The 16,210-nt window shown below is 39.9% G+C and overlaps 1 protein-coding gene across 11 annotated transcripts in view; it reads right to left on the reverse strand.

Annotated features, from left to right (window-relative positions):
- The window catches only part of LRRIQ3 (leucine rich repeats and IQ motif containing 3), a 60,553-nt gene that overhangs the window by 12,566 nt on the left and 31,777 nt on the right, over positions 1-16,210 (reverse strand). For all 11 annotated transcript variants that reach the window (XR_013840378.1, XM_079982485.1, XM_079982488.1 and 8 more), the window contains one exon: positions 11,242-11,377. Coding sequence is in view for 10 of the 11 variants with exons in the window: in XM_079982485.1 (XP_079838611.1) it covers positions 11,242-11,377 (136 nt within the window). In the remaining variant the exon portion in view is untranslated. The remainder of the gene's footprint in view (positions 1-11,241; positions 11,378-16,210) is intronic.

Below are 16,210 nucleotides of genomic sequence, written 5' to 3' on the forward strand. Positions count from 1 at the left end.
AACAAGGTATTTGTTTTAACAAAACGAGGTCTGTTCTGGTAAAACTGTGAACAGCATGCCAGGAAGAGACAGAAAGCCCCCTTTTATCCAAGATGTGTGGTACAGTATAACCCACTGGCATACATCTCTACACTTCTTCCTGCCAGATTTGTTATAATAACCCTTTAAGGATTGTGCAATCTATTACATGACCTCCTTGCTGGGGGAAAAACTGAGGATGGCTTCTTGAAATTATTTAAACAGACTGAAAAGCTAACACATACCTATTGGCCTCCCAGCATACTTATATGCTGGCAGAACTAATGATACTGATTCATTTGTGAACCGCTTTAGAAGAGCTCCAATTTAAGAATGTGCATAAGGCCAAGCCTCTTTGAGTTTAGGGAACTGGGTGGATAATTCTTTGGATCTTGGCCCTTATCAAAAGCAAGCAATTTATTATTTGGTTGGTCACATCTGGTTTCCTGTCGATTCACCTACCTATGACTTTGCACCCAATCATTCATAATCAAATTTAAAATGACTGGGGAAACTGACATGCAAATGCTTCCCCCCCCCCCCCATCTACAATACTGCCTTATTTATTTCATAGTACGGTACATTGATTGTTAAATTGCTGTTTTAGGGGTTGTTTATAAAAGTCTGGAACGGATTAATCCATTTTGCATTACTTTCTTTTTTTAAAAAAAAATAATTTTTATTAATTTCCACAATAAAAATATATAACATATCACATTTTCAGCTTTAACAAATTTTCCAATTTTGGACTTCCCTCAGCCTCTCTGACAATCATCCGAAATTGATTTTTAGGTACACAGTTCTTAACTTCACTATTGCCTTTCAAAAAACCTTTTAAAAACTGTTTTCCTTTTTTGCAATATCTCTTTGACTTTTACAGAGCTTCTTTAAATGCCACTAACGTTATTTCTCTATCACTTATGTCTTCCCAATAGTCCACCAACTTTCTCCAGTCCTCGATAAACTTTTGATCTCGTAGATATCTGATCTTCCCTGTCAATTTGTCCAGTTCTGCATAGTCCATCAACTTTGCTCTCCACTCCTCTATTGTTGGTACTTGTTCTTGTTTCCAGTTCTGGGCCAGTAATATTCTCGCCGCTGTTACTGCATATTGGAAAAGTTTACAATCCTTTCTATTTATTTCATTTCTTATAATTCCTAAAAGAAAAGCCTCTGGTTTCTTAACAAATGTATATTTCAACATTTTTTTCAGTTCATTATAAACCAACTCCCAGAAGCTCTTCACTTTTTTACATTCCCACCACATATGGTAAAAAGTGCCATCCTTTTCTTTACATTTCCAACATTTTTTACATGTTTTATACATTTTTGCAAGTTTCACCGGTGTAATGTACCATCTATACATCATTTTCATTATATTCTCTTTTAATGCTGTACATGCAGTAAATTTCATATTTTCATTCCATAATTTAATCCAATCATCCATTTGTATATTATATCCAAAATCTTTGGCCCATTTTATCATAACCGATTTAACTTCCTCATCTTTTGTGTGCCATTCTAGCAGGATTTTGTACATTTTAGATAATATCTTAAATTCATTGTTTATTATCTCCATTTGAAATTTTGACTCTTTCTCCGCATATCCATGTTCCTTAAAATCCTTCTTAAACATTTCATTTGTTTGTAAATAATGCAACCAGTCATATACATGCTCTTTTACCTCTTCATAAGGTTTCGTTTTCCATCTCCCCCCTTCTTTAACAATTAACTCTCCATATGTAATCCAATTTTTCCTCATATTGATTTTTTTAACACTCATAACCTCTAGTGGGGACAACCAGTGTGGAGTTTTTGGCTCGAGTAGGTTTTTATACCTATCCCACACTTCTTTCAACGATCTTCGGAAAATGTGGTTCTCAAAGCCTATATGACCTTTCTTCTTTCCAGACCATAAATATGTGTGCCACCCAAATCTATTATCAAATCCTTCTAAGTCTAACAACTCTGTATTGTCTAATTTTATCCATTCCTTCAACCAGCAGAGACATGCTGCTTCATAATATAATTTCAGGTCTGGCAGGGCGAAGCCTCCTCTTTCTTTTGCGTCTGTTAGTAATTTAAATTGAATTCTTGGCTTCTTACCCTGCCAAATATACCTTGAAATTGATCTTTGCCATTCCTTAAAAATAGCCGTCCCTCTGATTACTGGAATTGTTTGGAACAAAAACAATAATTTTGGCAGAACGCTCATCTTTATCGTTGAAATCCTTCCCCACATCGATAGTTTCATTCGTCCCCACACCTCCAGATCTTTCTTTATTCCGTTCCACACTGGTATATAATTATTCTGATATAAATCAATGTTCTTTGGAGTTAACCATATACCAAGATATTTCACCTTCTTCACTATTTCTATTCCTATTTGCTGTTGCATTGTCTCTATCGTTTCTTGGTCCATATTCTTAGCAATTATTTTAGTCTTTCTCTTATTTAGTTTAAAACCTGCTACTTGACCAAATCTCTCCACCTCTTCCAGAATATTTTTAGTGCTCTCTAGAGGTCCTTCCACCGTTAAAACCAGATCATCGGCAAAGGCTTTAACCTTGTACTCATTCCGGCCTAATTCTACCCCTTTTATTTCTTTATTTTCTCTTATAGTATTTAGAAAGACTTATAGGACCATGATGAATAACAGTGGCGAAAGTGGACACCCCTGCCGCGTACCTTTGCTTATCCCTATTTCTTCCGTAATCACATTGTTTACTATTAACTTAGCTCTTTGTTCAGTATAAATTGCTTTTATTCCATTAAAAAATTCCTTCCCCACCTCCATAAATTCCAGATTTCTTAACATAAAGTCCCATGATATATTGTCAAAGGCCTTTTCTGCGTCCACAAATATTAACATTGCTTGTTTCTCATTCCTGGCAGTCAAATATTCCAAAATGTTAATTATATTCCTTATATTATCTTTCATCTGTCTGCCAGGCAAGAAACCTGCTTGATCTTTATGAATAACTTCTTGTAATATTGTTTTAATTCTCCTCGCCAAAATACTCGCAAAGATTTTATAGTCTGTATTTAACAATGATATTGGCCTATAGTTTTTAACTTGTGTCAAATCCGAATCTTGTTTTGGAATAAAAGTAATAAACGCTTCTTTCCATGTTTCAGGGATTTCTTTCTTCTTAAGAATATTGTCCATAACTTCTTTCAAAGGTACTGACATGACGTGTTTCATTTCTTTGTAATAACGTGCTGTAAATCCATCTGGCCCCGGGGCCTTCCCTCTTTTAAGTTCTTTTATAACTTCTTTTATTTCACTAATTTCTATTGGGGCATTCAGCCTTTCTTTTTTTTCTGTCGGGATCTTCTGCACCTTTTTTTCTTTCAAATATCTTTCTATCTTCCTCATGTCGTTCTTTTCTGTTCTTTTATACAAATGTCTGTAGAAATCCGTAAATCCTTTTCTGATGCCTTTTGGGTTGTCTATCTCTTGTCCCTCCACAATGATTTTATTAATAGTATTCTGTTCCTTCCTCTTTTTGATCTGCCATGCCAGCAATTTTCCTGATTTATTAGCCGATTTGAAATTCCTTTGTCTCATTTTTTTTTATATTCCATTCCACTTCTCTGTTAATTATCATCGCAAACTGAGCTTGTAAGGCCTTTATATGCTGCTTGACTTTCACATTATTCGGCTTCTTAACTAATTTCTGCTCATTATCCATTAATTGTCTTAGAATTTCCTTCTTCCCTTTTTCTCTGTTTTTATTCTTAATTGCATTTTGTTGAATAAAAAATCCTCTCATAACCACTTTGCTGGCGTCCCAAACTGTGCTCATTTTAGTACCTTTATTGGAATTGTTTACAAAATAATCCATCAAATTCTTCTGTGCTTTTTCCACAATTTTTTGATCATCCAGGAGGTAATCATTCATTCTCCATCTAAAAGTTCTTTCTTCATATCCTTGTAACTCCAATTCTATTGGGCTATGGTCTGAAATTGTTCTCGGTTGGATTTCTATTTGTCTGATTCTTGGGGTTAATTCATTTGAGACCCATGTTTGGTCTATTCTCGACATTGATTGGTTCGGGTCCGAATAAAATGTAAATTGTTTTTCAAGTGGGTGTCTCAATCTCCAGATATCAATCAAATTGCAGTTTTTTACCATTGTAAAAAACGTCTTTGGTAGTTTTCCTTCCTTGCTGAGCCCAGCCGTTCTTAGTCTATCCATCTCCATTGACACCACACCGTTGAAGTCCCCCATTATGATGATCTTTTGGTCTACATAATCGAACAGTTTTTCCTCCAAATCCTTGAAAAAGTCTGCTTTATTTCCATTAGGTGCGTAGATCCCGACAATTATTATTTTTTCCCCTTGCCATTTGATCTGGACTGCAATAATTCTTCCTTCTTCGTCTTTAAAGAGTTGTTGAGCCTCAATTTTGTTCTTTACATATATTACAACCCCTCTCTTAGTTTTGTCGGAAGATATGAATTCATTTCCTAATCTTTTGTTGATCAAAATTTTCCTGTGTTTTCTTGCCACATGTGTTTCTTGCAAACAGATTATATCCAAATTCTTCTTTTTTAAGCATTGTTCAATTTTATTCCTTTTGTTCCTATCATTCATCCCGTTAATGTTCCAATTCACAATTTTTAATGCCATTGTAGCTTCAAATTAAATATATATTTTTAAATATTTATTTCTCTTCTTCCTCTTCTTCTTCTTGTTCCTCTACTTCTTCTTCTTCCGACTTTTCCCTGTTCTCATCACCGGTGTCCTTTGGTTCTGCTCCTCCCATGGCTACTCCTCCGACAGCTCCTCTTTCCTCCTCTTCTTCTATTCTTAGTTCCTTGTATTTCCTCAGGAACTTACTTGTCTCCTCTGGACTTGTCAATCGATGTTTCTTGGTTTTATAAAAGAAAGAAATTCCTTCGGGAAACTCCCATCTAAATTCAATGTTGTTTCTCTTAAGAATTTGAGCAAATGATTTATAGGGATCTCTTCGTTTCAGTAGTCTTATTGGTATGTCTTTAAAGACAATAATGTAACTCCCATCAATGTTTAATCTTTTTTCTCTGTTCTTCTGTAATATCAAATTCCTCATGTCCCTGTCTCTGAATGTTATTAAACAATCTCCAGGGAATTTTCATGTTTTGACTGATTTCACTCTCATTCTGAATGCACTTTGAACTGTTTTTGCAACCTCGTCTGGTTCCATCTCTAACCATTGCGCCAACTCTTTAATCAATTTCTCCTTGATATTCTCCCCCTGTGTCTCTGGTATAGCTCTCAGCCTCAGGTTGGTTTCCCTCTGTCTCAGTTCATTCATCGCAATTGCATCCAGAACCTCCTCCTGAGTTTTATTCATCTCTAACATTCCTGTTTTCATTTTGTCTTCCTCTTTTTTCATTTCCTTCATTTCATTTTTAGTTTTCTTCCACCCTTCCTCTAGCTTTTGTGTTCTTTTTGATACTTCTTTAATTTGACCTTTAAGTTCATTTACTATTTCATCAATTTTTTTATCCATTTTACCAATTCTACTATCCACCTGTTCTAATTTAGTCTCTAAATTCTTTTCACTTTGCTTAATCTCTGCAAACATTTTCAAAATTTCCGCTTTAAAATCTGACTCTTGTTTTGACCCTTTCCTGTCTGCTGGTGTGCCCTCCCCTGTTTTCTTCATTTTCCAATTTATTTATCTTACAAATACAAATATCTAATATCACAATCAACCTTTTAGTAATAACAGATAACAAATAACAAATGACAAAATCCCCCAGTCCAGAAGGGCAGTCCAAAGATGCAGAGTCACCAATCAGCTAGACGTGGGTAGAGATCTTTTAAAAAATTTAATCCAAATTAAACTCCAACAGGAAATGGCTCCAAAGAAAAGTTATTTCAAAATTGGTCTCCACCAGGGGGTAGCACCAGGGAGAAAGTAAAACAAATTATTTATCTTCTTGCCACCAATTAGGCTAATCCTTAGTCATCTTCTGCCACCAATTAGGCTAATCCTTAGTCGTCTTCTGCCACCAATTAGGCTACTCCAGTAACAGAGATTAGCAAAAACCAAGTCTCCAAATAGTTCAGGGCAGGAACAACAACAAAAAAATAAAAAATAAAAAATAAAAATAATTCTTTTGAAAAACAACTGCAGTCTATGTAATCTATGTAATCCAATTGTCCCTAGGAATTCTCACCAGTTTCGGTCCAGAGGTTTTCAAATAAAAATAGGAGCAGAACTTCCACAAAATTTTGGTGAAAAGATTTCAGTCTATATATCTCACATCAAAAACCACCGCTAATAAAACCACCCAACTCTATATTAGTATCCTCAAGGACTTTCCAGTTCAGAATTTCTTCCCCCCCCCTTTTAACTTTATTGCAACACTGTTTTAGAGAAGTTTAGAGATTCCGCAGGGAGGGAGAGATCAAAGCCGCTAGCGGCAACTTACTTTCCGTTTCCAGCTCTGCTTACAGTTCTGCGTCAAAGCTGATTTCAGAGGACGGCTGACCTCCGTAAAATTTCCTTTTTTACTCCGAATCCTTCCGTGGCCAAATTAGTCCTTTCGATTAATCAATTAAGATCCGAATTTCTTTTGTTTTGAGAATTGAGCACTTTCCCTGCAAGCTCGGGGCTTCGCTATCCGAAGGTAGCAATGGCTTCCCTTCAGCCCGCTTCCCTGCCCGCTGTTCTCTTCGCTCCAAAAGGAGATACCTGACGGCCGGACGGTCAGCGTTTCGGCATCCACGGGAACCAGAACTCCTGGACATCCACCAGCGAGTATTTTGGGGGGCTACCGCGCCCTGTAGCACCCCCTTTTCCCTTCGGAAAGCTCGGGATTCTCCTGACGAAGAAATCCCCGCTTGCGCTGGGTTCGGGCTCAACCGGAAGTCCCGACATGCAAATGCTAACCAGCTTAAATATAATACATTAATAAACAAGTTTGTGAAGGGAGCGGGAGAGTTACAAATCTATTGTTTCCCCAGAAGTGTCTTGTAATTAATGAAGGTACTTTTATATAAGCATATGCTATACTGAAATGGATAACCTATTAGGAAACAATCTAAATCAAGCATAGTGCAATATCAAGGAAGCCCATAGCATTATGCCATTTAACTGAAAGTACTCCAGAAGAAGTTTTAGATCCCATTTTCCCGTGTTCCCAAGATAAAAGGCTTCTGCAGGTTAGGCTAGCCTAATGATGAGTAGGAAGGTATAAGAAAGTGCAGGTCAGTGAATAATGTCATCTCTGCTGGTGAATAACAATGCTGAAGCACATGACATTAAGTCTATTACGCATAGCACACTAGATATGAATCTTTTTACTGGTGACCTCTGAGATGGTTCTAGCTTCTGTGACACACAACTAGAAGGCAGTGTCTTCACCGATTTCCAGGGTAGTGGATACCAGCCGACATGACAAATTTGAAATGCCAATGGCAAAGCATGCATTTTCTGGTGAGCGAAAAGCTGCTGCCACTTCTTCCCAGCTCAGGAAGCTGCAAAGTCATTGTGAGGAGCAGGCAAGAAACAACATCAGAGATGGAGAGGAAGCGGTTGGAATTTGGTGGTTCTGACCCAATCAAGCTTTCCCCACATCAGATCCCCTTTTGTGCTGAGCACCAAGTTGCTTGTGAATATATATATGCATGTGTGCGCGCGTGCAAAATTATACACACAATATTTTTAACAAATAAAAGCATCAGTTCCCATGCTATACTACCGTACTGGCCAGAATATAAGCCACACTTTCCCCCCAAATTCTGATTGTAGAAAGTCAAAGTGTGGCTTATATTCACGACCTTACACCGCCGGCAGAGCGGTGTGGCTCCCCCCACTCCACCAGGAAGCAGCCCAGGAGTGCGTGGCAACGGTGCCTGTCTCATCTGCAGATTCCAATCCTCCCCCAAGCAGCCAAATTTTAAAGGTGTGGCTTATTTGCAGGTGCGGCTTATATTCAGGCTAATACGGTATATTTCCGCAGCATGATTTTGTAAGTATTAATACATAAACATTTTATACAATTTCATGCATTGTATGTATCTGTCTATGTGTCTGTTAGTTTAAAAAAGTGGGACTGTATGTGCATGTAATATGCATATAATATTGTAAATGCAATACATATAAATATGCATATGCTATGTCTTAGAACTGTGAGGTTTTTAGCAGAATAATTTTAGCAAAATAATAATAATTTCTCATTGAAATCAAGGAATAAAATGGGAATTAGAATAAATCATTGTCAATAGGTCAGGGTTTTTAAAAATTAAATCCCAAGGTGAGAACAGCAACTACAGGCAAGAAAATTCACAAAACCAGGAAGCATGCAGTGTTTCTATTATTGTGCATATCACTCCAGATATCAATTCTCTCACTAGTGACCTGTGAGATGGGTCTGACTTGTGTAGAACACCAGAAGAAGAACCATGTTCACTTATTTCCAAGTCACAACTATCTGGCATCGCTGGCTCCAAGTCATTTTCTGCCACTCACACAATATCTTGCTGATAATGTTTTCAACTCACACAACCTTCATCTTGTCTCTGTATCGAACAGTATCAATGTTTCCCCAATTCCCTCTTTTCACCTCAACTCATCTGCTATTGGCCTTTGTTAACGACCTGCTTCCATTTTATGTTTCTGTGCCATTTCTGTGCCATTCTCTGCAACTGGAACGATCTATACCTCTGTCAAACTACACTCAGAATGGCTTCAAATCCTTCTTCAAAACATTCTTCCTGAACCGTACCTTTCCAGAAGCAACACAACTTTCCTTTTTGCATACCACCTCCTGTCAGCTACACTAGCCTGACTTTAGACTGCAAGCTCACTGATGTTCCATACCATGTTCTCTTAGGTTTAAATAAATTTAAGTCGAAACAGCTCACCAAGGTAACCGAATCAAACTGGAATATTTCTCACAAGAATAGGATATGAGATGTTAAATTTAAACAGGCCATTATCTAAAACTTGCCAGTAGAAATGCAGTGTGGCAGATAACGAAAACACTGTTAAAGATAAGCCACTCCATTGGGGATCATCAAAGTTATTGAGGGAAGTAGAAAGAATTCTTATGCGAGTAGGAAAGGTGTCATAAACCAATCTATAAGAAAATAAAAAGCACCCCTGAAATGTCACCAAAAATAACACAATTAGAAATACCAATGCCCTTGCTAGACAGTGTTGGCAACAGTTATGTTTTTAGCTACTTTATTGAGTGATTGTTGGAGGATTGTCACAATACAGTGTTTTGACATGCCACAATGAACCACACAATATATGCTTTCAGAAGGTGACTTGAGAAGGTGTCGTTAAAAATAATGAAAATCAGTGTCAATGAATCTGAAAATGTAACTATAACTTCTCCCCATGACCCAGAAATCCTTCAACCACCACAGTCAGACACTGCTAAGCAGAGTACTTAAGCACATTTGTATGCATAGAATTTCCTCTTCATTAACACAACATAAAAGATTAATAATGAAACCCACATTGCACATCAGTAAAAATCTTTATGCACTGAAATGTTAATAAAAATAAATGAAAACAGCTATGTAGGAATGGTTCTATATAATACTAATGGCATTTTTGTCTACTCAAATTTGCTGATTCCATTAAATCTGAGATGGCCAGCACACGGTGGTCTGAAGGCCTCAAGAGGACCCAGTATCCTGGCAAAAATGTTCTGAAATCTTGAGAATGACAACTTTCCATAGCTGGTTTTTAAAACAAAAACATAAACAAACATATTTCACTTTATCAAAACCCATGTTTTTCAATTTTCATGTTGAGACAGCTTTAGCCTACAGATCAGGGTAGATGGACTTGCATTTTACTCATGGCAAGGACCCCAAAGCTATTTTATTCTTGGTACCTCCCTGTTTTCAGTAAAAGCTAACTAACAGCTCCTGTGGCTTCAACAATGCCACTTTCATGCCTACAAAATCTGAGTTTCCAGTAATCCACTCACTTTACATGTGGCTGTTTTTTAAAACAAGACTAAGAAAGCATTGCCAAACAAGCAGAGATCTTGGTCTCTGTTCACTACTGAAGAGGTATGACTTAACTGTGCAAACACTCATGACAGCGAGCATAGGACTAAAGCTCTGTTTTTTGCTATGTATAATAAAACTGCAATGTGTCAGTGACCACTTATTCTTTGCAATGGAGGATGATGGGGAAAGAAGTTGTGTGGTAGAGATCACACAACTTTTCTTCCATCAGAAAAGAAACTGTGACCCATTCTGAATCAAAGTAAGGCACATTTCAGTTTAGTTGGGTGCTATTTGTAAAACTGCAATGCTTCTATGTCCACAGTATGCTTGCAAGGGAGGAGGATGGGGAGAAAAACCATTTGAGGACCAGCATTACACTACCTGCCACAACACTGTCGATGGATGCTTTCAAAGAAACAAACAAATGCAGAAAAATGGCCACCAATGAGTGTATTTATAGCTGTGATCAAGAGGGTAATGATAAGAGCTTAGAATCGCTCTGAGATTACACAGCACATTCACACCAGATATGAATGGTCCTAGACAATAGTCTTATTATGTTAGCTATGTGTGGAATACCATGTGCTCCCTAGTCAGTGCTGCAGATAATCACACGTTTCTGTGTACAGACTAGATGCCCAACACCTTGCAAACATTTCGTCAGAGGCCTGTAGTCTATAGAGTTGTGCAAAATATATTCCAAATGAGGAACTCTAAGACATACATAGTTAATAACCAGACACCACGTGAATGACACTGACGATGACGGATGAATAAACGTTTTCAGTCTCATACGTCAATGTCAAAGCCGACTTTCAAGAAATTAGCAGAGGTCCTTGTCATTTTATTAAGGAAATGCACTCATGTGTTAACAATCCCTCCCTGAATACTGCAGAGAGGGCTGACACAAACATTCAGATTCAGCAGATTTTTGTAAATCAAATGGCACATTTCTAGTCATTGCATTGCAAACTTGCCCACAGACTTGCTTCCTGACTACAAAATGGGGAAAAAACATACTGTGTAAATATTTGTCCATAACATTGAAAGATGAAACACTAATAGCATGAACAGATCAGCGCTAAAATCAAGTAAGTACATTTTGAGATGAAAGTAGATAAATACTAAATATAAGTCAGAAATCAAAGTGTAAGGATATCCATAGGTCTGTATGCAGTACAGAAATGTCATAACCATCTCCTAAAATATCCTTCCTTCACATGCTATAAAAAATACGTAAGTTACTAACCCTTCTTTGGTGAACTTTTGGATTTCTTTTCTTTCATTTTTTTCTTTTCTTCCAATCTGAGTAAGGTTGAGATAATGGGATATTTTAATCTTCTCAAATATAAATGAAGCTCCTTAAGATCTTTCACTTCTTTAATCTGTTAAAATCAACATTTCATCTGTCAGAGATATTGCTATAGCAATATTCCAAAAGTCTTCCCATCAGCAACACTCATTTGGCTATATATTTTTTACTAACTTTATTGCAATCCATTTAATGATGCGGTAAAAAAAATGCTAATTCTTCTTTTCTACCCTTCCTTCAGAAATTATTTGTCTCTCTAGGCAACATCACTGTTTGCATGGATGAGTGCATACTTGTTCCAACCTCACATCTCTATGCTCCTTGAATAAATCCCAGCTTTTAAACTAAACAACCCTTTCACTCATCATCTGTTACACCAAGATGCATTTCTCTGCAGCTTGTAGCTGGCAAGGGCACCTTAGCTTTATCTGTGCAAACAAACAAAGAAACTTCTCAGTTTGAGCAGAATCATATGCTATTCTTGGGGCATTTTTAAATGACTACAGTGGTGACTAAACTGAAGTCCTCTGCTTATGAGCACATAGGCGCAAGTGAGCTCTAGTTAAACCCAGATCCGTGTTCAGAAAGTGGGGGGGGGGGGAATGAGGTGCCTCAGGGTTCCATCCTCACCCCCATGCTTTTCAACATCTACATGAAGCTGCTGGGAGAGATCATCAGGGGGTTTGGGCTGGTGTTCATCAGTATGCAGATGACACCCAGCTCTACCTCTTTCAAATCAGAACCAGTGAAGGCGGTGAAGGTCCGGTGTGAGTGTCTGGAGGCAGTTGGAGGATGGATGGCGGCTAACAGACTGGGGTTGAATCCTGATGAGACATATGTACTGTTTTGGGGGGACAAGAGGTGGACAGGTGTGGAGGACTCCCTGGTTCTGAATGGGGTAACTTTCCCCCTGAAGGACCAGGTGCGCAGCCTGGGAGTCATTTTGGACTCACAGCTGTCCATAGAGGTGCAGGTCAATTCTGTGTCCAGGGCAGCTGTTTACCAGCTCCATCTGGTACGCAGGCTGAGACCCTACCTGCCCACAGACTGTCACGCCAGAGTAGTGCATGTTCTAGTTATCTCTCGCTTGGACTACTGCAATGCGATCTACGTGGGGCTACCTTTGAAGGTGACCCGGCAACTACAACTAATCCAGAATGCGGCAGCTAGACTGTTGACAGGGAGCGGTGCCGAGACCACCGGTCTTCAAAGACCAACATTGGCTCCCGGTACGTTTCCAAGCACATTTCAAAGTGTTGGTGCTGACCTTTAAAGCCCTAAACGGCCTTGGTCCAGTATACCTGAAGGAGCGTCTCCACCCCCATCGTTCTGTCCGGACACTGAGGTCCAGCACTGAGGGCCTTCTGACGGTTCCCTCACTGTGAGAAGTGAAGTTACAGGGAACCAGGCAGAGGGCCTTCTTGGTAGTGGCGCCCGCCCTGTGGAACACCCTCCCACCAGATGTCAAAGGAAAAAACAACTATCTGAAGGCAGCCCTGTTTAGGGAAGCCTTTAATATCTGAAGGACTATTGTATTTAATATTATTTGAGCTAATGCAGACTCTTGCAGCTATTATGTACTGCACGGATATTTACTGGAATTCAACTTGCATTCACCTACTATGAAATATGTAGAAGGGCTGTCAAATGTCAGTATTTCTACATTACTTATATGACCAAATACAATGTGCCGGTCCTAGACCATTGAGAGGATTTGGTTATACCTATGAAAGTTAAATTCATAAGAAATGTTTTGTCTCAATCCAGTGAGACAAATCCATGAGCACAAGCAAGGTAGTTTTTAAAATCTACAAATACTCCACAGAATGGAAACTCCATGAAACATTAGAAAGGCAGACCCAGAATTTAACAAGGCATAGCTGCAAAAACAAAACACCTGTACCCTGGTGCCCACCATGTGTTGTGGACTACAAGTCCCATCAGCCCCAGCCAGTATAGCCAATAGTCAAGGATGATGTGAGTTGTAGTCCGAAGCATCTGTGGTCAAGCTAGGTAAGGTAAAGGTACCCCTGCCCGTACGGGCCAGTCGTGTCCGACTCTAGGGTTGCGCACTCATCTCGCTCTAGAGGCCGTGAGCCGGCGCCATCCGAAGACACTTCCGGGTCACGTGGCCAGCGTGACGAAGCTGCTCTGGCGAGCCAGCACCAGCGCAGCACACGGAAACGGCGTTTACCTTCCTGCTATACAGCGGTACCTATTTATCTACTTGCACTTAAGAGTGCTTTCGAACTGCTAGGTGGGCAGGAGGTGAGACCGAACGACGGGAGCTCACCCCGCCGCGGGGATTCGAACCGCCGACCATACGATCGGCAAGTCCTAGGCACTGAGGTTTTACCCACAGCGCCACCCGCGTCACCGTGGTCAAGCTAACCTGGTCCAATAATGTTGCCATTTGTCTTACCAGCTGAAGCCTGTAAAAGCAACTTCTAGCTCCCAAGGCAAATCTGGATAAAGGACCACCCTAAAGCTCTGAACTAGCTCCTTCAGAGGAAGTGGAAACCCATTCAGAACAGGCGACTGATCAATTTCTCTGACACAAGAATCTCACCCAAAGATCCCAAGGATTCAAATCAGCTTATTTCTCCTCATCCAGCCCACCTCTGCATCCAGACCCAGTCCAGGGCCTGCACAGTCTCTCCTAATCCAGATGTTATACAGAAATAGAGATGAGTGTGGTGACACCTGGCCCCAAAATTCCCTAATGAATGACTTTAAGTAGGTGTTAAACATTGGAAGATAGAATACCACCCTGCAGCACCCCATGACACAACTGTGCAAATTTGATTGTGAGATTTCTACTAGGGCAAGCTTTTAATAAGAGGAAACTGTCTTCCTCAGTAGCTTAGTACTTAAGGAAAGACGGGGGGGGGGGGGAGTGTGGAGAGCAAATTCCTAACAGAGTTATGGAGAGGCATACTTCTGAATTGTATGCTCACGCAATGATGCCTGCATATTGGAGCCACAGGCCACCATCACACAAAGTGGAAGCAGATGTTGCCCACCCTATCAGAAACCATTTCATGTCAATTTAAAATATATCATTGCAATTCCTAGCGATGGAACAAGCCATTTTCTTTTGTTACATCCACTCTAACACAGATTGCAGCCACATTGCTTTAATAATATTTGCTCTTATTTTTCGGATGTAATTTAGACATATCAATGTTGAAATTCGTTCTGCTAGTTTCTCCAAACAGACTGCTAGTATTTGTTTTGAAAAAGCAAATAAAAGGAAAGAATTAAGACTTAAGAAAATAATATAAAACGCTTGTATATGCTTTTTTTTTAATCGACTTTGTATGATTGCATCTGGTAGTTCAAAACTCTCATTTTGTCTATTTTTTAAAAAATAAATAATTTAAATACAGTATATTTTTTCACTGAGTCCTAATGACTACTAAGCAAACTGCAGTTCACAGACCATCAAATTCTGCAGAAAACCCTTAGCAGAGTATTTAGATTCATTATGCAACATATTTAATCATATCTGAAAAACATGATATGATCAAGTATATAGGATTAGATATAAATGTATATTTCCTTACACCAAAGAATTAATTAATTAATTAATTAAAACTCTTTATTTTCAGATTGGTGAGCTGGCTTTAATGGTGACCTCAACAAGGTGATTCCAACTTCAAGGGATGAAAGACAGGGATATCTGCTAGCCTCCCTCACTTTTCCCCCTTCAATTTTCATATAAATAATATTACCCCAGATCTTCAAGGGCCTCAGCACTTTTCTCCTACAATTCTTAGCCACAAGCTTTATGAGACATTTTCTCAGAGACCTTGAATTATTTTGTGAAAAGGAATTCCTTAGCTTGAGTTATGCTGAAACTAAGATGGTTTGTCTGCTAAAAGTTCACACCTACATAAGTGGAAATAGACTGTTGTGATGGGACAATGAGCTACTTGTGCGTAAAAGGGTTAGTCCCTCGGAGTTTGCTTAACGTAGCAAAGTTCTGCCTTGAGCGGAGCCCTTGGACATGGCTCCGTCAGTCACTGGTAGAATCCGACAGTGGGCGCTTGCGGAAACGTTTCCAGCATAAAAGCTGCTTGACGGAAACGCGTCTCCTAGATTCCCTGCGTGACAGCTTCCGGCGAGGGGTGGGGGTCGCTAAAGGGGGCCTCGATACCTCCTCACTGTTCTCACTGGAAGTGTCCCAGAGCCTCCCCTCCGACTTCCTGTCCCTGGAAGCTCCTGCTCCCCCCCTACTGGTTCCCTCTTCTGCTGCTGAATCTCTTCTATCCTCCTGGAGCCCTCCCACCACCTGTTCTTCCGATGGCAGTTCCCTGACATCCACCTCCCCTCCAGGCCCCCCTCTATCCCCTCCCGCCTCCCCTTCTACAGGCGGTGAGGCTGGAAAGCCTCGGAAGGAACTCTCCTCGTCCTCAGAGGATTCAAACACTTCTAGCCACTGCCTTCCATTTCCTTCCCCGTCTTCCTCTTCTTCGTCGGAGTATGCCGCCTCCTCACTCCCTGACTCTGGGAACCCTTCAAACACCCCTTCCTCATCAGTGGTTCCGAAGTATTCCCTCCTAAATCGCTCCACCGGCTGCGGTTTTCTTGGGAACCGCTGATGGAACGTTTCTATCAGAACCTCGTCGTGGACTTCTTCCGCCGGCACCCACGTGTTTTCTGACTCTTCCTCCCCCTCCCATTCTACCAAGTATTCCACCCGATTCCCCTTCCACCTGGAATCAATGATTCCTGCCACTTCCATGTTGCGTTCTCTCTCTTCAATGACAGGTGTTTGGGTGACCCCCCTCTCACGTTCCCCCCACTCCCGTCCCTCTCGGTACGGTGACAGTAATGATCTGTGAAATACGGGGTGCAATTTCATGTGACTGGGCAATCTGAGTTTGAAGGCTACTGGGTTCAC

This window comes from Podarcis cretensis (assembly GCF_951804945.1).
Source record: "Podarcis cretensis genome assembly, chromosome: 6".
Taxonomy (NCBI): Eukaryota; Metazoa; Chordata; class Lepidosauria; order Squamata; family Lacertidae; genus Podarcis; species Podarcis cretensis.